General features: G+C 43.0%; 1 protein-coding gene across 2 annotated transcripts in view; it reads left to right on the forward strand.

Annotated features, from left to right (window-relative positions):
- Positions 1-25,441, forward strand: part of kank4 (KN motif and ankyrin repeat domains 4) — a 90,935-nt gene that overhangs the window by 54,024 nt on the left and 11,470 nt on the right. For both annotated transcript variants that reach the window (XM_061034392.1, XM_061034390.1), the window contains exons 2-8: positions 9,663-9,735; positions 10,295-13,924; positions 18,152-18,245; positions 21,879-22,163; positions 23,513-23,597; positions 24,620-24,839; positions 25,012-25,154. In XM_061034392.1, the coding sequence (XP_060890375.1) occupies positions 9,717-9,735; positions 10,295-13,924; positions 18,152-18,245; positions 21,879-22,163; positions 23,513-23,597; positions 24,620-24,839; positions 25,012-25,154 (4,476 nt within the window). In that variant the 5' untranslated portion in view covers positions 9,663-9,716. The remainder of the gene's footprint in view (positions 1-9,662; positions 9,736-10,294; positions 13,925-18,151; positions 18,246-21,878; positions 22,164-23,512; positions 23,598-24,619; positions 24,840-25,011; positions 25,155-25,441) is intronic.

Below are 25,441 nucleotides of genomic sequence, written 5' to 3' on the forward strand. Positions count from 1 at the left end.
AACGACGTACCTTTCTTTTTTTCATTTCTTTTTTTTCAAAGGTTTATTTTTGGGCTTTTTCTGCCTTTATTCTAGAAACAGGACAGTGGGGTAGAGTCAGAAATCAGGTTGAGAGAGTGTGGAACGACATGCGGGAAAGGAGCCACAGGTCGGATTTGAACCTGGGCCACCCGCTTGTAGGAGTACAGCCTCTATACCTCTACACAATCTATCTATTGAAACCAGAACTGTTATTGAACCAGGCTGTAAACATGCTCATTCCTGCTCTAAGTATAGTCATTTTTATAAAGGACCAAGTGGGGATGCCTTGGCTTTTGCAGCCGGGCTCAAGTGGACACCCGAGGAACTGCAGAGTTTTTCACTTCCGCATTTGGCTTCATTTTTTAATTCTGGAGGTCACCGCTTAGATTGTCTACATATGTGGACGACAACGGTAGGACATTATAAAAGCATTTGAGCGTCCCACCCTGAACATGAGGTCAAATAAAAATTGGCATTCCCTTTGAATACTGTGAAATGTTATTAGTCTTAAAGTGTCATCAGAAAAACTCCTGGAAGTTATGGGTGTTCCTGAACTTCCTCCTCCAAAAACACAGGAAATTGGAGAATCAGGCATACAAGGATGACACACTCCATTTTTCTTCCAGACACAACACTAATATTTGGCCGCTGCATGAGCAGATCTTTCCAAGCTGAGCCACCGAAAGACACGCTGGAGGTCACCGTCCATGTGCATCCTGTTCAACTCTTCTTTCTGAATGTTAGCGGAGTCCTTCGTCTCTGTGGAGTTTGATCTTCTTACAACTAATTTCCTCATGCGGAGGCAAAGGAAACTCACAGCTGAACAATGGAAGAAGGGACTTTAAATCCATCCTTTGTGCCTTTTTGGTTTCTTTGTGTGTGTGTGTGTTTTTTTTCACAAGCATGAGTCTCTATTGTTTGCTCTGAGCTTGGACAGAAATTCCATTTAGCAGTCAAAAACAGAATGTATAGTTTAAAGTAAGCTGAAGCTAAACAGTGATAAATTTTTTTTAATGAAACAGATGGTCTGTTTTTTTTTTGTGTGTCTCTTTTGGGGGCTTTACAACAAACTGATAACCAGCCAAAAAAAACTGGAGGTAACGAGCTTCTAAGCCTCTTTTTGTCCAGATTTTCTCTTTTGTCCTTTTTAAGACAACATCTGCTCATTAAAGTTACATTAAAATTCACTCCTCTCTCAGAGTTCAGCTCTTTATAAAGTATCCAGTGCAACCCGTAATCTTCAATTGTAGTTTCCGACAGAGAAAAAGGCTGCTTGTTCTGGGCAATAATTAAACAGTAGTTTCCTCACTTCAGCGCTTTAGACTGATTTTGCCTCTGTTTAATGAAGCCAGCAGGCAGCAGTTCCCTCTCTCTCTTTCTCTCTGGGTTTGAGAGCCAGATGTTGTTTAGCACAGAGGGAACAATCCGTCCCCCCCCCTCCCTTGTGAATACTGACATTGTCATACTGGACGAGTCTAGATCATACTGGATTAGGAGTGAAAAAGGAGCCAGCGTGATCTATATTCTACCAGACTGAAGTGAAGTGAGGAAGATTAAAAGCAGTCCAGTAGACGTGTCGTTGGTAGAACAGTATTTTTGAGACGTACTATTCATAGACAGGGATAATCTTAGACCGGAGTTGGATAGACCAGACGGTTCTCAAATAGCTCTGATAGAGCAGAGGGATTGATCGGTTCCTGCAGAGCACGCACAGACTCAGATAAATGTCTCCTACTCTCACTCTTCCAGCAGCCTTTATTCGATCGGCTATCAGAAACGTTCCAGTTCCCAGTGGGCCTTGTCGTGAATGTCCCCCAATTTTCTCGGCTCGCCGCTTTGGAGCATCTCGGAGCTGCTGGAGTGATGAGTGATTATGCAGAAGTGTCATGCAGACCTGCAACTCACTTGACTGAACTAATTCTAGCATCAGCTGCTCCCTCAATCACACTTGCACCACAGGGAATATCTCTGTAATGAGACACAGATAACAAACAGAAATGTACTCACAACACTTGTAATATAATGTCATTTGCATTATTTTTTTAAGGCAAGGCTTATGTTAAATAATGGCGGAAGTACGACTGCATTGTGTTATACTACCTTTGTTTGGCATTTTTTAATTAAAGTATGCAAAACAACTCAGCCACCAAGGTTTGCCGACTTTAGCTAACATAAGCCATGAAAGTTAATTGGTGACACAAGACTGAGTAATCATGCAGCAGTACTGAATTGACAAACTAGGCATTTTATGAATCATTCATGAATCTGTACTGATAATATTGTGTTATTTCCACTTCCCACAGTCACAATGTCTCATTTTAAATGCATGAAACTGACAGATCTTTGAGTTGTGGAAGGTTGTCCCGTTGCCAGACTTTTAAACTTCAGTAAAACTCAAACAACATCAGCACATGTTACAAAACCACGGCAAAAAAAAAAGTCCTTGGCAACCAATAACTGGTCATTTACTGTTTTTGGTCAACAAACATTGCAAGCAATTCTCGCACACTGTCCTTATTGCATAAACACATTCAGTACTGAAATGTTGCCAATGTATTTGTGCAGTGCTCTCTCTTTCTCTCGCAGCAGCTTTTGACTACATTTTTGACTACTTTGCCTTTGAAGGTCTGTAAAAAAAAAAAATAATAAAGCTTTGGTATTTTTCAGTACTAGGGATCATTAAAATAACAGATTGTATCATTTTAATACATGTGGTATTAAAAAGTATCAAAGTGTGGCATCCAAATTGTTGTGCTGATTGGTTTAAATTACCCATAAATCATCTTTTCCCCCCATTTCACTGCAGTCACATTTTCACCAAATGACCCAAATAACAAAATAGCAAATCCAATTACTGTAACATCATAAAATCATCCATTGGACTGTAGCAGGGTCAAGGTAGCGGTTTATTTCTTCACAGCTACAACATCTGTTGTGGTCCAGATTGGCTTACTTCTTCTTATTCGAGTGAGGTAAGCCCGCTTAGAGAAAGCTTTTAAATCCTGCAATCTGATTGAATACATTTTCCTGCTGAGGCAACCAAACAAATCAACGTACTGTATAGGTGATGCAATGTTTGAAGTTGATTTTAAAGTGCTGGATTTTCTTTTAAATCTGTAACTTTCCATTTTTAACACGTCTTCAAATGGCTTTACATGTTTGAATGTTTTACAATTAGACACCTGTTTGGGTTGCAAAGGTTGTTGACATTTCTTCAAGATTCTGCAGCAGTAGACATTTGACTGCAGAATTCAGTCGTAAGCAGGTTTATTTATCCGTCCCTGTGCTTGTCTGCACCTGTGCTCCTGCTTGAAAGTGGTTGCGCCTATCGCAGCAGGCTGAGGGTTGGCATATTAAGCTGGACAGTCCTGCCCTCATTCTCATGGTAGAGCGGTAAACAGAGATAGCTGGTCCCATGTCTGGGCTGTGATAAGGACTTAGGATCTTTGTTATTGTTGCTGTCCTGCCTGTTTTGCATCCTCTCCTGCTTTCACATAGCCAATGAAGATTCACGGTTAGAGTTGCAGCTGCAGCCGGAGCACAGCTCGGTACTCTAGTGTGTGTGTGTGCAAGAAATGCTAATCCTTTTCGAGCGTTTTTTTCTTTTCTTTTCATGAGCTCGAGTAAAAGACAGAAAGTGACAGAAGGAGGGCTTGAAGAGAGGGGAGGGGGGAAATAACGGCAAAGCTTCTCTGCATATCTGAGATATGAGTGTGTACAGCTGCCACTCCCATCTCTGAGACCTTTTCACTTTCTCCACCCACTTTCTCTCGCCCACCTCCTGTCCCCTGCTCGCACTCTCCAATCGTATTTCCTGTCGGCCTGCCTCCTATCTAAGCCTGCTCTGTGTCATATTAACAGACTAATTCGATCTCTGCTACACAGGCACTCCAATGTAGTGACCCATGACATTCAATTAATGTTTTTTTCCTCCATCTTGGTATGTTTGCTCGGCAGTCATTTTTCTGTACATCTCTGTTCTCATTGTGTGTACGTGTGATCCTCTGAATGGGTTGAAATTAGAAAAGTGAAGCGATCACCGTTACCTTAATTTTTGCATCACTACTTTCTGTTTTTGGAACCCTTTCTCTCTCCAAACAAAGATCCCTCTGGTAGTACACAGCACCACAGGAGCTTTATTCAATCATGACACTTTACACATTTTTTTAAAGCCTCAAATAGCTCATGAAAAAAACTTTGGAAAAAAAGAGTACTTGAAAAAAAAAAAGCATGGTGAACACTGTCACGACACAAAGCTGGTTTAAGGGGGAAAGAATTTGAAGTTAAATTTTAAATTAATAATTTGCCCCCCGTCCCGTCCCGTCCCGTCCCTTAATATGGATTTAAAACCTATACTGCAGCCAATCAGTTGGGGGAGCTCCAAGTGTTTCGGCTTCACTTTCAGGGAGCTGCTGTGCTGTCCATCTTATAGTCAATGATCATGATGACATTTAAATACATTAAAACACTAATGCACCTTCTCCAACATAACCTATGTACATAATGAAACTAAGGTGAAATACCTGACTTACTTAAGAGGCAAATCTATCTAAAATTGTCAAATCAAAATGTATATATTGACAGTTTGACTCACATGCAAATCAAAAAACATTCCCCGTCCAAAAATGACACTGGAGGGTTACCCACAGTGCCCGGTGTTTGGCTGCTGATAAAGCTGCCATATTTGGAAACTTTGAGGTGGGAACAGGCTGTTCCCCTAGTGAAGAAGAAAGACTATAAATTTCACTTATTCACTAATGTTTTCAATCAGTCAGTATTCAAACTTGCTACACACACCCAGAGGCCCATAAAAAATAAGACCCTATGGACACGCATTTATGGAGATATCCACCGATTGGGGGTTCAGTGGCTTACTCAAGGGCACCTGGGGAGTGAAATGACACCTTTCCAGCAACCAGTCCCAATTTCCACATTTGTTCTGAAGTGGAACTTGAACCACCAACACTCCGGTTCCCAAGTTAGGTCCCTACCGACTGAGCTACTGCTGCTTCATGTCGCTTCTGAAGATGCTTTTTAAGGTTTAAAATAGCAGGTTTTTTTTTTTTTGAAGATTTATTTTTGGGCTTTTTGTGACTTGAATAGAGAGATAGGACAGTGGATAGAGTCGGAAAATAAGGGAGACAGAGTGGGGGAAGGGAGCCACAGGTGGGATTCGAACCTAAGCCGCCCGCTTGGAGGACTATAGCCTCCATGCATGGGGCGCGCGCACTAACCACTGCACCACCAGCCCCCTGTATGTGTTTTTTGAGATGTCACCATACAGAGTAAAGCACGGTTGCTCCAAAACAGAAAAGAACTCTGCTCCTTAAGTCGAGGTTTTTCCTCCTGATGACATATGTAACCACCCGCCTGTCAGCACAAGCTTATTTAACGTACCTCCATTATTTAGTCTTCCGTGCTCCGCATTACTGATGTCGTCGCCTCCTGCCCAGCTGCCACGCTTATTGCACTGGTGTTGACAGACAGCTGTGTGTCCTTTAAAGGCTTATGTGCACGTGTGAGACATGGAGTTGGTTTCCTGTTCAAACACAGTGACTCAAAGCAGGCATCGTGGAAACCTCCGCACTGCAAGCAAATTAAGCTCGCACACATAAACAAACAGAAACAAAGAGAGTGACTAAATTAGAGCTGACAACAAGCAAACATGGTTTTGGTCACAGAGCCGTGACTTCCTTTTAGCCTTGTGCAGCCTGTAGCAAATTATATCAAGCTGGATTAGCGTAGCTATATTGAGCTGTGGGCTCATAGTTGTTATTACTGTAATCCAGCGTGGATCCTGCATCGACAGTATCATCAAGGGCTACCAATTTAATCCATTACCCCACCTAGAAAATCTACAAGTTTTCAAGCTGCAATAATGTTTGTAGACTCATTATTTATGCTAATCGTTGATATTACTGTGCCGAAGCTCGCAGAGTTCAACATGATTCTTTTTTTATTACTGTGGGGCCCTCGTTAGCAGCGCGAGGATTAAGAGCGTCTTTAATTAAAAGAGAAAATGTAAAAAGAAAAATCCTTACAAGTGCACTGTGGGGAAGGTCAGGTCGTCTCTTTCTCATGAGGGAATTTCAGAGTAGTTCTGCAAAGTCACTGATTGCTTCACTGAAACTTATTTACGCGGTATCTTTTCTGTCACTCCTGCCCCTCTCTGTAATTTCATTTATTTCCACTGCTAAACTTAAACTTCCTTCCCCTCATATTGTCTCGTACCCTACATCCACTTTTCATCGATCGTCCCCTCCTGTTTTTGACCCCTTACGTTTCCACCTCGTCTCCACTTTCTCCAGCTTCTCTCCATTTCAGTAATGATCTAATTAGGGAGGGTTTTGTTGCCTGCCCGCCTGTTCTTCCCAATTACAGGCGGCATCCTTCTGCTCCCCAATCGTCTAATTAGGCCTTAAGGACAGCGAGCCGTTCGTAGTCGCGCATAGCGTCAGGGAGGAGTCAGGAAAATGCCTGTGCTCTCCTCACTCCCGGGATGTGCAGAAGCAGTGGATTTGAAGAGTGGTTGCCATGGTAGCACGCACAGAGGTGTCAGATCATGTGCAGAGGCTGTCAGTCAGTAGCAGGGTGTGTGTGTGTGTCCCTATCTCTTTTTGCTGTTTTTGTGTGTATTTATATCTGTCCGTCTGGAACAGAGACAACAATGCTCCCGGTCACCGATCCTTTCATTATTGAGGCTCAATCTATGAAGACAGTACAGCAGGCAAACACAGCTTGTCACAATGCCTGTTTTTACGTCCCCGTGTGGCCTGGCTGTCATTTTTGATTGATTACAATGCCAGCTCATGTAATGCTTGCCTTGCAATATGTCGCCACTCAGCACCGCACACACACAGATTATCCTGTGGACAACTGTATACACACACTCAAAACTATATAAGCACTGTTTTTGTAAAAGCACACACACATCCATTTTGCTATAACAATTTTACTATAATCAGTTTACAGAAGTTTCACATCCAATTCACTGATGGTGACTTTCAGAAATTCAGCCTGTGCAAGGAAGGTTGAAATTTTGATTAGAAACTTTAATATTGAGTACATTTCTACTGAAAAAAGGGTTAGTGTGGTTTGTTGAGATTTGCAATGTGTTGGCCTTTTATATATCCGTGTTACAAACTTCTTAAAGGAAGATGCAATTCTTTGAAACTTCAAAGCAGACATTTCAAATGGGAAAAAACTGCCTCCTTGGAGACTTCCTTATTCCCACGAGACCTTTGTCTTCTTTGAGTGTAAAAATGGTATCAAACAGGAAAAATGGCATATGAGAGAGGGATCACCATGCAAACATGAAATAGACTAGCAGGTAACTTTTGAGGAGATGGGTGCACAACTGTGCTACTCATGCGGGGTGCAGCTAGAGCAGGAACAGACAGCTTTTCAAGATCAGAAGAATCCAGCACACACCAGGGATTGTTCAGATAGACTTTCAAGTTGAATGCATATAAAACATTGGAGCAAACAACTCGTTACACAGAGAGGCTTCCTCGGGTTGAGTTCACTTGTAAACCCACAGCTGACGCTAATCAAGTGGAGAGCGAACCCGAGGAAGCCACTAGGCGAAAAAACGCATGCTCCATTGTTTTATATGCATTCAACTTTATAGTCTATCTGAGCAATCCTGGGGTGCACTGGAATACTTTGATCTTGAAGGACTGCAGGTAGCTTTACTGAGACTGCATTAAAACATAATATCATTTGAGACTTGTGGCCTGGAGACATAATAACATACATTATGTGAGTGCATTTATGAGGCAATTACGGCAAGTTTATTTATACAGCACATTTCAGCAACAAGGCAATTCAAAGTTCTTCACATAAGACATCAAAAGTGTCATGACAAAGGGAAAGAGAGACATCAAAATAGAGATTTAAAAATCACTAAAACAACATTTAACAATCACAGAGAAAATATCCCGACGGACTCAGATTCAAAGGGTGGTCTTGCATAATCAAAATGGATTCTGTTTAATAATCCACCTCGTCTTCCTGAATATTTAGGCATAGTATAAAAATATCTCCCCCCCCCCCATCCATCTTTGATATTTGTTCCAATACATACACTGCATCTGCTTTGGTAGATCACCAAATAACAAAAATGCTAAATAAGACCTCTGAAATGGCATCACATGTGGGAGGTTGAACTCCAATTCTTATTATTCAGAGCTTCAGGCCCTTGCGTGCTGTGTCTTCTACATTGCAGATGTTCTCCAGTGACACACATTTGCATGGAAATTGCATGAAAATGTCTGCTTATTTGTCATATTGCTTTAAAGTTGATATTTGGCTGCAAGGGCTGAAGTGTTCATTGAATGTGGATTTGAAGGGTGCAGCTCGCTCAAACCTTTGCGACCAGCCTGGGTTTTTATTATTGGACGTTTTTATTAGGAAGCTTTATATAAGCCTTTAAAAGTTTTGCTGAATTGTTTTCCATCCCACTTACCTTTAGTCTTTAGTTGGCTTACTGTAAAACAAATGGAAAAGTGGCTCTTGTTTCTTGGCTTCAACAACTGGAACAAATGATGAAGTGGTACCAAATGGAAGGTGCTGTCCGGGGTTGTGTTGACTCTAAACGGCTTCTTAAGGTTTGGCTCAGCTGGACAAAAGTAATTAAGCTAATGGACGAAATGGCACCGCCTTTCCTCTCATTGTGCTTTTGCTTTTGGTGTTGCTTGAAGTTACTTAACTTAATTTTCTGTCCTCGGTGGAGAAGCTGAGCCTGCACAATAATTAACTACATATTGACCTTCAGGTTATATTTGCCATAAAACGAAATGCCTTTTCCCATCTCAGCAATACAATAAGGACAACACCTCCCTTTGTATACTTGACTATTTGCTTTAAATGATGTGCTGTGTTGTGTTGTGCCTAGAGGGGTGGCTGTGGCTCTACTGGTAGAGTTGATTGTGTCTCGGTAGGTTGGGGGGTTCGATCCCCAGCTTCTGCAGCAAGCATGTCCGATGTTTCCTTGGGCAAGAAACTTAACCCTGAATTGCTCCCACAGCTTCCTCGACGGCGTATTAATGTTTATGAATGGGATTAGTTAGCTGATGGTCACTTTACACAGCAGCCTCTGTCATCAGTGTGTGAATGTGTAGGTGTGACCTGCAGTGTAAAAGCCCTTTGAGTTGTCAGACGACTAGAAAATCACTTTACAAGCTCAATTCCATTCCCCATTACCATTTGCCTTTAATAAGTTCCTGCACATCATGTTTGGTTTGATTTGAAAACTGTTCAAATTACTATTTAGAATTGCTTGGGACAGATTTGAAATATGTTAGCATAATTATAAGCAATTTTCCAGGTACCTTTGCCGACACTATATCGCACTTTACACGCTTTACCCAACTGATTGAATATCTTATCTCAGGGAGGCTTATATTTATACTGTTGTACTAGGCTCAGAGAACAAGCATTTTATATCTCAAGCTGCACTATTTCTTACTCACAGGGACCAGAGGCTGTTTTTTTCCCCCTTCTTTCATGTGATTTCACAGATCCGTCAATCTCCTGCAAAGTCTCGACATAGCAGAATGTCGAAAACAGTTCTGTTGAGCAGACATGATGGTTAATATTTCAGTTTTCTCACGCGGCTCTTTCATTTCTGTTTTATACAGGCTGCCAGCTCCCACTGTAGCAAACAAAGTCGATGACTGAGAACTCCGCTTCCTATGATGGACAAGAAAAGTGGTGAGTGGCAATAAGTCTGCGTTTAAACCAACAACCCCCTATCCTCCAGTTTGTTATACAAAGAATCAGATTTCCTTCGTTCAGTTGGAACATTTCTGAGTCATATAAAGTCATTTTTAATTTCTCCAGTACAGTATCAGACATACAGAGTTTTAAATGTAACCCTCTCTTCCTGCATGTGGCCAAAAGCAACAACAATTGATTTCCTTCAGGTGATAACCGCGCCTGTCTCATAAGTTGACACAGTATGAGCAGCATTTTTCATGCTGATTGGATTGTTTTGGCAGAGACACTGCATGATAATTACTTCCCAGTGAGTGATATGGTTTTACATAATGAAGCGCCATGTGTGGAGCACATACAGCCTCTCTGTACAAGTGGGTGAAAAGGGATTTCTGATGATAATCAGCAATCTGGCTACGCTCATCTTGAAAGAGAAAACGGAGCCTGCAAATGTTTACGAAGTTTAGTTTTTAAATGTATTAATTATTCATGTGTTTATTTGTAATACTAGGTGATGCATTTATTAATTGACTGGTTTCCTGTTAATTCCTTTCAGCCAACGGCTTTCAGACCAAGGCCAGTGAGAGTGGGGTTCAGAGGAAGCAGCTGCCCTACTCAGTGGAAACTCCCTATGGCTTCCACCTGGATCTTGACTTCCTCAAGTATGTTGACGATATTGAGAAAGGGAATACCATCAAGAGAGTGCACATTCAGCGCAGGATTAAAGGCCCACCCAAATTCAGCACTCTGCCCAGAAATTTTAGCCTTCCTGGGCATGGGGTCCGGCCTGTCCCAAAGGACACAGCATGGTCTGGGACATCCACCTTGGGGCCCAGGCCTAAATCACGTGTGACAGAAGTCCAACAGATCTTTGACTTCAGGGCTAGTGAAGGGGGGACTTCGGGCCAGAGCAGCAGAGTGTCACCCAGTCAAGGAAGTGGCTATGTTCCAGCTAAGCCAAGAGAAGAGGTAGGAGGTGGGGGTCGGGATATTGAAGAGAAAAATGTGGGCATACAAAACCGACCAAACCTTCTACGAGCATCGAGCATGCCGATTACCCTACAGCAGCGGAAAGGGTCCGATTCCAGCAGTCCCGACCGTATAGTGGGGACACCTGAGGGTGGCTCATCTGAGAACGTGTTCCGCGCTTCACCTGACATTACAGAAAGAAGGTGTGTTCCCCAGGACCGGACAGGGCTTCACCAGCAGATCACTGTGGCACTGAAGCGAGTCAGAGAGCTGGAAGAGCAGGTCAAAACCATCCCAGAACTGAAGGCTCAGATCTGCTCTCTGAGGGAGGAGAGGGAGAAGCTTCTGCTCCAGCTCCAAGCCCAGGCCCGAGCCCAGGTTTCCACATCGTCATCCACAATATTACCAAGTTCTGATTCTAGGACACACACTAAGCCACAAGTACACAGGCCTTCAGAAGGCCTCAACTTAGTTCTGACGACTCGGCCAACTGGAGGTTTAGAAACCTCAGTGACAGGGAATGTAAATCAAGGTGTGTCAGGAAAAGGTGAAGCGTTACACAAAGAGAGGACATATCAGGAGCCTGTTAGGAGTCCCTTGTCAGAGCAAGAATCTGAGAAACAAACCCAGCCTTCAGACAAGTCAGACAAACTAAAAGAGACAACAGAGCGTCCACTGAATCATGCCGTGCAGAAGCTATCACAGGACACTGCAGGACAGGAATTAAAATCGCTTACAGTAGCTATAAAAGACGCAGAGACGAGCGGTATTCAAGACAGTAATGCAGCTCAGGACTCAGAGAGTACACAAAACCTGGAGGAGAAGCTAATGATACTTGAGGCTAAGCTAAGTCAGGCTAGCCAAGAACTGGAGAGAACTAATAGTCGTTTAAAACAACAACTAGAGGAAAACAAAGTGAAAGAGGAAAGGATTATACAACTGAGTGAAGGAATGAGGGTGGAGATCTGTACTCCGGATTTAGAAAACAGACCTAGAAGAGAGAGTATCGATGCAGGGACGGTGACAGAGAAAGTGGATGTTGCCAACCAAGAGACAGAGACAGAATCACTGGGTAGAGTAGATCAAGGGACGGATACAGATAGAATCTGTATTGAAGTGATTGTACCAAGGCTCAGGACAGGAAGTACAGATCAAGGAACAGAGACTATTGCAATTCAGACTCAAGAGCAGGTAACAGAGGTCGAGGCTGAATTAACTGTTTTGAGTCCCCCAAGACCGAGAGCCAACAGCATAGAACGGGGCACAGTAACTGAGAGGATCCCCACCCAGGATCAGATGACTGAGACTCCCGTAGCAGAAAGAGTAAACCAAGTCACAGAGACAGAAGGAGAGACAATGACAGACCATCCCTATAGACCAAGGGCCAGCAGCGTAGACCGAGGGACGGAGACAGAGAGAGTGGACACTGTGGACAGGGTGACAGAGACAGAGGTAGCGCAGAGGACGGACCAGCAGACCGGAACAGAGACTGACAGACGTCCGCATAACAATCCAGGCACAGGTGCAGAAGCGGAGAGTGAAGTGAGCGAAAATGCAGGCAATGAAAGGCTGGAAGACGAAGGCACTGCGGTCAGTGACAGAGTGGAAGATACAGAAGCTTTGGAGGTGATTCAAAGCGACAGAGGAGAAAAGGAAAGTTTGGAAGTACAAGTTGTCGCGGAAAGTTCAGTTGCAGTTATAGAAAGCAAAGTTGACCAAACTGTAGTTCCAGATGATGCAGGCCAGGATAAAGGCCATGCCCGTCAGTCTGTTGCAACAGAAGAAAGTACAGAATCAAAGATTGAAAAGGTTATGGTTGCAAATGACTCAGAAGGAATAGAAGTTATAGCCCTGAGGATGGGAGCAAAAGATACTGTAGAAACACCACAGATAGCTCTAGTGTCAGTAGAAAAGAAACAATTAGTAGATGCTGAGATTGTGCATGCTGTCATCAAAGAAACGGCGGTCACTGACAGGGTGGTTGTGGAAGGAGAAAAGGCAGCAGCTCCTGTGCGACCACAGCGGGGCAGAAAGTCCTCAGAGGAGCAGATTCAGCCCCTACCTCCTCAACCTCAGGCAGCCCCTGTGCGGCCTCGTAGGGGCTCCAGTGAAGCCCAGATTTCTCAGTCCCAGACGAAACCACAGCCCCAGGTGCAGGGTCCAACTGAGCAGGAGGCTCCATCCCCAACACAGGTCTCCGATCCACAGGTGAAACAAGCCCCGTCTTTGTCTCAGGTCGAAGAGCAAACCGTAGCAAAGACGCCCCCCGGGGAGAAACTATCTCCATCACAACCTCAGGCTGAGACTAAGAGTCCGTCGCAAGGCTCCAGTGAAGTCCAAATTCGTCCGAAATCAATCCAAACACAGTCCCAACCTCAAACCACTGCAACTCGACGAGACTCCAAAGAGCTTAAATCCCTGCAGAAGGGATCAAGTGTGTCACAACCTCCTTGTCGTGTATCGGGAGACGCCCAGACCCACCCGATTCGCCAAGCATCAAGTGACGCCCAACCTAAGTCTCAGGGTTCTCGTAGAAGTTCCAGTGAGGCGCAAACCCCGAGCAAAGCCGCCAGCGAGACACAAGTTCTACGCAGAGGCTCCAGTGAAACAGCACAGCGCCGCGGTTCAGGAGAGGTTAAAGCCTCACGTCGAAACTCTGGCGAGTCCCAGGCACCCCGCAGAGGTTCCAGTGACACGGTCCTGCGCCGTGGTTCAAGTGAAGCCCAAGCCTCGCGCAAGAACTCTGTCGATGCGCAGCAAGCCCGCAGAGGCTCGGGTGAAACAGCCCAGCGGCGCGGTTCAAGTGAAGCCCAGGCTGCGCGTAAAGACTCTGCCGACGCGCCCCGCAGAGGTTCCAGCGAGTCGCCGACATCGCCCGCGGCTTTGGGCCAAGTCGTAACCCGGTTAACGGGCCTCCTGGGGGAGCAATGGGCGCAGCTGGGGAGCAGCTCTGCGACTCAACAGACGGCCGGCCAGCAGGAGAGCCCCATCGCACAGAAACAGACGGCAGGGAAAAGAGCAGAGGCGGGGAAAGGAGCAACAGCCAAGCCTGCAGGGAAAGCGGCCCCTGCGGCATCAACAGGGAAACCAGCAGGGAAGCCTGGTCCTTCCAAAATGAGCTCTATTCAAAGTCAGCTGGTCAGCTCACTCAGTGTCCTCTCTGCCTTCTATTCACCGGGCCAGAAAGCCTCTGCTGCCAGCAAACAGCAAGAACAAGGTAGGCATGTGGTTCATTTAGGACCCTGTGGTTTATACCGTACACAAATGTGTGCATCTGTTACCTTCTAAACAATTTGTGACCGAGACTTAGAGATCTTAACTCATACTCCTAATATTCATTGAAAGTATCCTATTTACTATAATACCCATGACACTCTAACTCTATGTCCTTTCTGTACATCTGTACATCAGTAGTCTTGTGATTAATGTTACTTTCTATTACTTCTCTACGTTGATCAAGAAAGCCGACAGAAGCACGCCGACCATCACCAGAATGGTTTGATAGATATATGTGGTGTCACTTTTATAGAGCTTTGTTTGAAGTTGTTCAAAGCAGACGCACACCAGCATACTTTTCAGTTGATGCCAGGCACTCACTGTTACTATCAATTTTTACAAAAAAGTGATGTTTCTACAGCAAGCTGCTCTGCCCCAGAGATTCTACTCTACTACTAGTGCAAATCCATTATTTAAAAGTGCTCTACTCTACTGATGTGCAGTCGGTTTAGGATTCTGTCAGTAGTACCATATCAACACAAGGATCTTTGTGTGTAATGGCGGATTAGCGTGAGGTGAGGGTTAGTTTGAAGGGCATATGGCTTGACTGCTTTTTAGAATATTTCTTCTGATTCCGAGCTCCCTCGTGTCTTCTTCTGGAGACGAAAGGTTTCAATGCTAATTGCAAAGCTTATTATTATTACTCTCATTTTTATCCCAACTTAAAGTTTTTTTTAAATTGATGTTTGTCAGAAGGACATGATGCAGCGAAACACAACAACATGGACCTCTGTCTTCACGACTAGATGTCAGTTTGACGCTGCAGTTTAAGTAGAAAGTTAAAAAAAAAAGAAAAAAAGAAAAAGGATTTGTTTCTTTCTTGTGAAACACATCACCTCTTACTCCTCAAGGAACGTTTTCCTGAAGTCTAATGACTAAGAGGGATTTAGAATTCAGTCTACCTAATACAAACCCCCAAATTACTGTCAGTGGTCTAGTTGAAAGGGAAATGTCAACCTCTCTCCTTCTAATTAATGATGATGTTATCCCTGTCAGGTCTATTTCCCTATTTTTATTTCTGTCAGACTTCCCTGCTGTGGCATCGTCTCCTGAAGCTTTGCTAATTTGCGGAGGAAATGACTACTCAATCGGCACAATCTGAATGTGGATAGTGTTTCAGAGCTGGTTCCTCCATAGTTTATAACACATAAACAGCTTTTGCAAATGAATAAACTAAAATCAGAAGCTCTCCTCTTTATTTATTCTACTTTAAATCACTGTAACAAAAGGTAAGGTCAACAGATTTGGATGGAAATGTGCATATTTAATACTACTCCATGCTATGAAATACTGCACTTCAATAACTTCTGGTAGTCATACACAACCTGAAACAAACACTAGTTACTAAACATTGTTAAAAGGACCTGAAAGATAATGGTAATCTTTATTCACACAGCATAGTGAAACACACACACACACTCACACAGGGATAAACCTAAAAGCACAAACCTACAGTAATCAGTAACCCAAGCAAAGACCCTCGTACACTCACGCTAACAGACATCAAACAGACGATGCCTTGCTTCCCTCCCTTGATGTCTAGCTCTTCTGTTTCTGGCCCAGGAGCTGAAGTACAGAATCGCTGCTCCGCTATCACACACATTTTATTTGCAGAGTTCATTTGAAGTTCAGTGTTCAGGATTACGCACTGATTTGAAGTGTTTTATACGTCTGTCTGCGACAAGATATACGTGTTCTCTCGGGTCTGTAGGTTTAGTTTCTGCTTTTTTTACGCCCCTGACTCCTTTAACCTCAAATTTCTCCGGCGTTTTTAGCTGTGCAACTTTAAAAAACTCTCTCTCATCCCATTCATCAGAGAATCAACTTGAGCCTCAGAGAATTTCAAGGATGAGTGAAATATCTCAGCGGTGTAATTCAAACTTCCCTCACCATGTAAGAGACACTCTGTTTTATTTATTAGACGATAGCAAGAGGCTCTATTAAAATGCCGAATACGTTCTAAACCTCCCCTTTTTTCCACGTTGCCATCTCCTGAGAGGTACGAGATCTCAAAGCTTGGTGGTCGCAGAGATCTTTTCTGCCCGTGTTTTTTGGCTCAAAGCCACATCATGTCCTTGCATAAAACATTACAGAGCCTCTGCACCATGTCTGCTGTCAGGCACAACTAAGACAGCAATGCTGGGCCTAGAGCCAAGGGGAGTCAGCAAAAGAACCCCATGCAGAATCAATTATAGGGCAGTTATATACATAAGAAGGCCTGACAATGTCAAGGTTGTATATTGTCATCAAGGCCTTTAATCCTGACCTGTGTGTATCGCCATGGAAAACCTCTGGGTGGTCCTAATGCTAAGGTAGAAGTAATTACATCAGTGGATCAATTCAATTAGAACAGATTTTGAGTTCTTTATTGTCCTACATGATCAGATGGTCGTCTAGGGACACTTAATTGTCAGACACTACTGTTAAGACAGGTCATTTTCTTGGCACTGTTCATGCACATTTGTTTTATAGTTGCCTTTGTATTAAGTACACATATGGGGCCCTAAGCTTAATTGTATGCTGCCAACACAGGGATTGGACATTATTTGATGAGCTGTACTTGCTTGTAATTGCGTCCAGAAGCTCTTCGATATCAACTGCGCTAAAAAATGTCCACATGCAATCACACACATGAACAAGCAGACAGACATACTGTTTACACTTGCACAAGGGAATACAGCCAACGTGTGCAAACCATTATGATCTGTGGTCTCACTAACTCCTCAAAAAAAGTATGTACAGCCTTGTGTATACCTTTGCCTTTTTCTCAGTTTTCCAATCCATTTTTTTTGCACCACATCAAATGTTTTATAGTCGCGTCTAAAGAGGGTCGCTGGTTGACTCGGTTACAGGCTTCAATCTCTCCATTGTAGGATTTTCTAAAATGTCAATGGAGGATTTGGATGGGGAGATTTCATTCCCGAACCAGAGCCAGCAACAAATTAGGTGGTCACTGTTCTCTATGAGAGAATAACCGTTTCCCCAGTTGATTTATTACCTCAGTAAACATTTTCCTAATTTGTTTATCCTCTCAGTTTTTATTTTCAAGTCTTCTTTACTTGTCAAGCTTGTCATTAAAAAAAAAAATTTATGGCTCATTTAAGCGTTGAATCGATAATAAATCAGGATATATCTTTAGAGCAGGGCTGTCTGAGGTTAACAAATGTAGCAATGCATACACAACCCTGTGATCAAAACATGGTCAATTCTAAATCCAAAAGATAAACATGTTGTTTTCTAAAATGCACACTCGAGGTTTTTAAACAGAGGACTACTCGGTGAGGTCAGATTTGGCTTTGTCTACTTCTTTTATACTGGGGGACGTTATATCAGTGTTGTTTCCTGTTTTTAATTTGGTGATTTCTCTGGGGACTTCTGGTGATTTCAACTGGCTGCCAGCAACTGTAGACAATTAGGCTGAGTCTGTTTAGGCAAGACCTTCTGTTTGGTTCACATGCTCTGCCCATCTCACAGCACCAAAACCTCAGTGGCTTGTTTTCCAAACGTTCTGTTTGCTTTTCATGAAATAAAATACAAAAACTTTATTCCTTTATGTTGTGTCCATTATTATGTTTTGTACTTGATGTATCAGGGAAGACGTACTTTTCCAAAAGTCTCACAAGCTTTGTTACAAAATAGTCTTTGGGGCGCTCCTGGAGCTTGAACATGTGGTCCAAAATAACTTCATGGTGTTCATTTTGGTTTACAGTGAATTTGGGAAATGCAAAGACCACATATGTTTTTATGTAGTTTTCATGCACATGGAAGGCTTCAGTGATTCCTGGGGCATATTTCTTCTAAGATTCTCATTGTAGTTGTTCACTCAAAGACAGCAAGTACAATAAGGCTGCATGAAGTGTCAAATCATGCATCTGGAACTGACTAGTGCTCTAAAAGCTCAGTGTTCCTCACTCATGGCTCCCTAACCTAAAGAAAGCAGTTTTGAAGTCAGTGTTTGTGTAAACTCATAACAAGTGGATTGACAGATCTTAAGTGCTCTTATGTTTAGATATAGGAACATGTGAGCATTAACACAGAACATAAAACTTCTGGCTAAATGTATCCACACAAAAAAAACAACACACTCTACAAAGGTCAAGTGAGATTTTCCCATCCTAACTGTGTCATCCCCCCCATCTCTCCCCTTCTCGCTCCCCTTTTTCTCCAGGACTCAAATCTATTATGAAGAAAAACGGTGTCGCTGACAAGCAGGGGAACAAGGGAGCCAAGAAAAACTTGAAGTTTGTCGGGGTGAACGGAGGGTAAGATCTCTTTTTTAATCAGCGTCCTATTTCTACATGATAAATCATTTTGAATGCATGTCTGCAGTGCATTGGTGTGCAGTAATATCCCCCCTCCTCGTAAATCCAACACAAGTACCTAAAGAAATCAATTAGCAATGAGATGTACTGGAAGGGGGGATAATGTTTGAGGCTCACAGCGTCACACCAGTATCATCGTCTTATTATCTTAGCTGTCTGCGTTTGTTAATGACGCCGTAAACACTATAACTCGTTTCACACTGACTGATGCAGCTCTCGCATTGTTCATCCCAGTTTGACCGCAGCGACTGTGAACTCCAGTCCAGCTGTGTCTCACACATCTGCCTCAAGCTGTTAGTCATCTCGGGCTCGCTGGAAGACACACTGCCCTGAATTTGACCCCGGCGCGCTGCTACAGAGGGTGTGAATGTGTGTGCGTATATGAATATGTGCGGCAGCAGGATGTGATGTGTGTGCATATTTCGTCAGTATTGATGATACTTCAGTGCTTTGTGCAAGTGTGCTTATGCCAGCATTTACTACTGGGAGCAGTTTGTGTGTGTGTGTGCGTGCGTGTGTGTGTGTGTGTGTGTGCGTGTGTGTGTGTGTATCGTCGTGCTTGTCGGAGCTAATTAATTTTAAGTTAGCAGATGGTTGTGTTTGGAAAGAACAAAAGTGCTTCTTAAGGTAGGGAGATCTTGGAGACTGGTCCCCTAATATGTCTGATGTTACACTTATTACATGAATCACCTGTGTACAAACAAACACACACACACACACACACACAGCCACACACACACACACACACACACACACAGCCATACAGGTGTTTGTTACATTTCACTGCAACAAATCCCCTGTATGCCAACCCTCACAAACACGATTCTGTTAAAAGAAACCGAACCAAAAGAAACATTTTGAAAAGGTTTAGAGAAAAGGAAAGATTGTGATCGCTTTTTGAATCATCCACTTATTTATGTATTCGTTTTTTTTCTCTAATATTGACCCTGGGAACTTATTTTTGTCATGGTTAAAAAAACAGCAAGGAGATAAGTAAAATAAGTGGAAACTACATCCTACTGCTTTTCAAACAAACTGTTTTGCTTTGTGTCACAAAGTCGATTTTGGAAATAGAGTTATCTATCAACCTAAGAATAGAAAAGCCCTACCTCTAAACATAAGTACTACACGAGGAATCCTAAACCTTCGCTCATTTGTAAAAGCAACAACAAAACTGTAGTCCCCGAATAAAAATTGTTAACCCTTGTCAGGAGCAGATTATTCCTCCAGATGGGAAGCGAATGCACGCAGACGTTCGTCCTCCAGATCGGTACGTGTCGACATTGAACAGCTTTGTCATTTTTTGTAGTAGTGTAGCTCCACACACTTTCACATAAACATAGTAATTACCCTCGATGTGCACACACGACTTGACAGCAATCAGCTCTCAAAGCTATCTATGATCTCCTAAAGCGTGCTCAGTCATGTTATGTGTGAAATCCCAAAAGATAACCAAAATGCATATCAAATGAGAAATGAGTAATGTTTGAAACGTTGGCCTCTCATCAGTCAATGACATTTTTTGTTTTACCACCCATGAAATCCTTCTAATATTACCCGTTCATCTCCACAATACTTCGGGGGCTTTACCTCCTACATAACAAGGAAACGTGAGTTCCTATAGGGAGATATGTTCCTGTTCTTACATTCCTGAGCCTTACTGTTTTTTGACCCTTTAACTCTACTATGTTTTGTCAGAGCTGAGGCGAGGTCTATTCCTTCCTCCCTTTTTTTTTTGAATGATCCAAAAACAAAGCCTGACAGCCATTCCCCCTGACCAAAACGATGAATTATCAGTGGTATTATAAGCATCTCTCCTTCAAACACAAAAGAGTTTAAGGCATTCATTTAATACGTTGTAAACAAAGGACAACATCTCGTTTGTTTTTCTGGATTTTCTTTTTTTTTTTTTAGTAAAACCCTGAAACGATAAATCAATAATAACGATTCCATCGAGACAAACATGTGGGACAATATTTTCTCTGGCTATCTTCAGGCATCTGCCCACACCAGGAAGTGGGCTGCTGTTTGTTCTTCTTCTCTTTGTGGATGCTCTAACCTATCTTTGGTCTCCCTTGAGCTCCTCTGGAATCCGGGGAATGCTGTGGCCCCTGAATGCCTCTCGTGGTGTGGTGTCTCAGTATGTGTGTCTACGAATAAGCATGAATCGGTGGCATTCAATACGAGCTTTATCTGAGCATTGGCCTCACAGAGGTTCCTTCATTATACACCCCAATGATCACAAACACACACACACACACACACACACACACACACACACACACACACACCTCCACAGCTCTAAATATACCTTCAGCCTTTCCTCACTGAACAAGGTTGGCTTTTATCCAAGGCGCCATATGGGAGTATGCAAACACACCTATGGATTTTTATGTGGTTGTGGAACTATGTGAAGGATGTTTTGGATGTTTTGGATGTTTTGGATGTTTTGGATGTTTTGGATGTTTTGGATGTATGGGCCAGGGTTCCTATCAGACAAAAATCGTTTTCAGGTCTAAAGAGGAATGACCTGCTGGTGTTTATGAATCATTGGCCTATGTTGACTTTACTGCTTTCACGTCAGTTTTGAGCTGCTGGTGTTTCACTGATGTGGCTTCTTCTGTGTTTTGTATGATTTTCTGTTTGCTTACTTTTAGGGAAGAAACAGGTTACATTGATCAGTGACCAAATGTTGCCTGTGCTGTTTCATTTCAAGGACTCCTTTAGAGATGGGAAATCGTTTCTTTTTGTACTTTTAACTTAAGTCTGTCACCTTTCGTCATTCATCACAAGGGGTGGGGATGATAATGTGATATTATCACAATATAACATGTAGTATCATGTGTAGTGATTCAAGACATCGAGATAGTTCAGATTATGTCACCAAAGAGAATCTTTGTCAACTTCTGTTTTGTCGAATAATTTCAGGTTTTCAGTCTTTGATTGATCTCGTTCTCATTTTTATCTGTCATCCAAACCTCCCTGAACTATTCTATGCACCTGCATGTTTGATTGTACAAGAAAGTTATGCAGTCCTCTGCAAGTTAAATGCAGTTAAATGAAAGTTAGACTATGTTGACTCAATCTTGGTTTTTAACTTTTTGACCTTAACAGAAATACATATAGCAACATTTAGTGCCAGCTATCTTCATTCTTTTAAGTGTAAAATACATTTTTACTTCAATAATCATCGTAAATCAAATCATATTAAGGATTAATACTTGGCATTTATGTTGATACAGTATGTGATTAAGCTGTATTGGTCCTTTGGAGACATGCTTGGGAATGCATTAACTATTTATTTAAAATGCTGTAGATGTCTGTTTTATTTTTTTAAGGTTTATTTTGTTTTTTTTTATGCCTTTATTGTAGAGACAGGACAGTGGATAGAGTCAGAAATCAGGGAAAGAGAGAGTGAGGAATGACGTGTGGGAAAGGAGCCACAGCTTGGATTCAAACCTGGGCTGCCCGCTTGGAGGACTATAACCTCCGTGCATGGGGCCAGGCATTAACAACTAGGCTAACAGCGCCCCCCATTTTTGCACATGTCTCCTCGTTTGTGTCCTCCTCCAGCTATGAGACGACATCCAGCGAAGAGTCCAGTGGAGATGAGAAGTCAAAGGTGGAGGTGGAGGTGGAGGAGGAAGACAGCTCAGAGCCCGAGGAAAAGAAGGAAAAGGAGACGGAGCCTCAGCAGGCGGAGAAGCCTGAGGAGGGAGCAGAGACCCAGCAGACGGGTGCAGAGGTCGCAGCCGTGGGAGGAGGTGCTGCGACGGCGGCGGCTGTGGAGAAAGAGAGTGAAAGAGGCCTGCTGGATCCAGATGTGAGCCAGGAGCTCCTGGATGACCCAGCCGAGAGGTGAGAGAGACAGTGAAGCTTCATCTATTAATAATCTTTAGATTTCTACTGCAAACCCAAACCCAGTGCTCCTCAAGATCTAAAGTCTATATAACAAAACAGGTCCAATGACAAACCTGGATCCCCGATAAGAAATTGTATAATCGGTATTGAAATGTTTTTGACTTTAGTCCTTTAGCTCAATTTATAAAGAGAAAAGAAGAATGTGAACCGGGCTTCTTGTGATGTCAAGAAAGCACAAGTGGGGTCTTTGTTTTGTGATCGGCTTGAGCCTGCATTCTTTCTTAGACAGGTGCTGAATGACACTTTAATATACAGTGGGCCTTACACACACACACACACACACACACACACACACATCAAATTAAACCCCACTCATACCTGCGTACACTTTTGTACAACCTTGCTCACCTCTTAATACCTTGCACAGACTCCGAGCGGCGGTCAAACCCTGTAAGCCTCTGTCACATACACAAGCACTTAAAGCACGTTTGTTTCCACACACACATACTTTAATGTACAGCGAGAGCTTCACACACAGCTTGCTTCTACACACCTCAGTGTAAGCTGCTCTCAATCTATTCGAGGTCTCAGACAAACACATGGATGCATTTCGATCCCCTGAAGTGTTCGATGTTTGGGACAAAAAGCAAAAAAAAAAGAGGCAGCGGTGTCATCAGTGTCACTGACCGATCACATTTCTGTGTCACCTGTGTGGACGGAGCTCTGGGGCTCCGGGGGCCCAGACAGAGGATGGGTCTCTCTTAGAGGAGGCAGGACTCATATTAACCCATCACTCAGCACCTGCCTGATCATCCCTGTGTGTGTGTGTGTGTGTGTGTGCTTGTACATGTTTTGTGTGTTATGTCTGGAGTACAGTGTGATCCACTCAGACTTATTGCTGCTGGAGGGCTGCAGTATGACTATGCATGATAGATGAGCGCTCTGTGAATATTATTGGGCAGTGAATCAGGGTAAACTGTTACCATCGAGGTTTGCATGTGCCATCAATGTGTCAGACCGCTGACTGATGCGTGTGTATTCTGCAGAGGCCCGCCAGGCATCTTTTATCTTTTGTTTTTCACCCCAGACAAAACTTAAACAAGAAGTAAAGTAGCCGTCTCTTGACCATATGTGAGGCGGACTTCATGCTATTTTGCACGATAAAACTCGAACAAAGCAGCAAAGAAAACGTTGAAAAGAGCAGATGTGAAGTGTTCTGGGTTCAATTTGGATATTCCTTACTTCCCAGATACTCTCTTTTCTGTTCAGATATTCTTGGCTCAAACGAAAAAAGATATCCAGAATTGGGTCTGCTTCTTACTGCGTGATGTGTTCTTTCTTTCCAGGGAGAAAGTTGACAAAGGTTTCTTAGACGCCTGTGTTTATGTCAAAGACCGCATGGAAGAGGTTTCATCCCCAGACAAGGAAATGGTAAGAATTTCTTTTGATGTCGTTTCAACTCTTCACAGCTGTCAAAAAATGGTTTCTTGTAATTTATCAAAGAGGATTTGAGTGCAAAAGGTTAAGTAGTTCAGATTCTTTAAAGTGGGCTTTGTGTAAGGAACCTATCAATAGTCAATGTTTCAACTGCAGTAGTACCTGTTTATAGAAGCACGCAAAGGTACAGGCACAGAAGCTATGGTACAGCAATGGACGGTCGAAGGAAAACATCTTTTTAAAAAAAAAAAAAAAAAAAATGTAGGGCCTTTATTAGATAGGACGGCTGAAGAGAGACAGGAAATGTTGGGAGGAGAGAGTAGAGGGGGGATGACATGCAGCAAAGGGACGAAGTCAGATATCAACCCATGGCCGCTGCGATGAGGACTACAACCTGTGTACAAGGGGCGCGCAACCTAACCGCTAAGCTATTGCAGAGCCAGAAAGAAATATTTAAAGTCAATTGAAAATAAATCATTGTATGCCGTTGGGAAAATTTGGTTTCTTGACCTTACTGTCAGACAGCCCTTTGTTTTGGGGCTCTTATTTCTTAACCATACAATGACTCTATTCCTATATGTTCAGCAGACTGTACATACAGACTGTAAATAAGAACCTGAAACAACCTTCTTTTGAAAAATCTGATCCATCCTTTTAATATTGTTTACTGTCAATCAGCCCACCATGCTGTGTCATCTACAGTCTTGTGTATTCAGTACCTTCTAGTGGCAGAACGATGCCCTTTATTCACTTTATAAATTCATAGTTTGAAACAAAAATGACAACATGTTTTGTTTCAGGATTAAGCTCAAGAGTTGTTGTCGATGTTATGTTGGAGCCCTTCGACTTCCATAAGTACAATAACGTGGATCACAGTGCCATTCATCAGGCTGAAAATGCAAGCTGCTAAACAGGCCAAACTGTAAAAAACGAAGTTCAGGGGACAATAAAAAAATTCCGCCCATGGCTGCCTCGCTTATTTATACCCTCCTCTCCTCTCCTTTCTCTCTCTGTAGCGTCAGGTTTTAGTGGTGCTCTACCAGGAGTGGTTCAAGGTCTCCAGCCAGAAAGACTCGCAGGCGGATACAGTCAGATTATACCTGCGTCAAGTGGGCTTGACCACACCTACTCTCCTGCCGTATGTGGTTAACTTGACGGACGGCAATGGGAATATGGCCCTCCACTACAGCGTTTCACACTCAAACTTCCCCGTGGTCAAACTTCTGCTCGACACCGGTGAGAATCAAACACACGCAACAGCACAGAACGCAGGAGAGGACGTGCATAAATATTGAACACAAGTTGTAACTAAGGAAGGTGGCTAAGTAAAGGAGGCAGATATCCCTGCATGAATTGCACAAACGCTGTCCTTGGCTCAGTAGAACATTGTGTTTGTTTGTTTGTTCAGGACTATGTGAAACCGATAATGTGAACAAGGCAGGCTACACTCCGGTGATGCTCGCTGCTCTGACGGCCGCTGAGAGCCCCGATGATCTGGAGGTGGTACAGCAGCTGTTGAAACTGGGTGACATCAATGCATGCTCCAGACAGGTAATTTACAAATACACTGAAACTCAGAGTAAATTTCACTGAATTTACTGAATGATTTGATGTGTTGTATAATGATGCATACGTGTTGTTGTGAAGGACGTTATCAGGCATATTTTATATACTGTAGTTTCTCTAGGGAAATTAGGGCATGGTAGAGATGTTTTACAAGTGGGTCAGTTTATTTCATGACATCAGCTATTTATTCTTGACAGCCATCTATAGTCCAATCCAAACATAATGTACAAATAGAAAGTTACACGACTGAAGAAAAGAAGAGGATGTAGCCT

Source organism: Labrus mixtus, chromosome 3 (assembly GCF_963584025.1).
Source record: "Labrus mixtus chromosome 3, fLabMix1.1, whole genome shotgun sequence".
NCBI classification, from domain to species: Eukaryota; Metazoa; Chordata; class Actinopteri; order Labriformes; family Labridae; genus Labrus; species Labrus mixtus.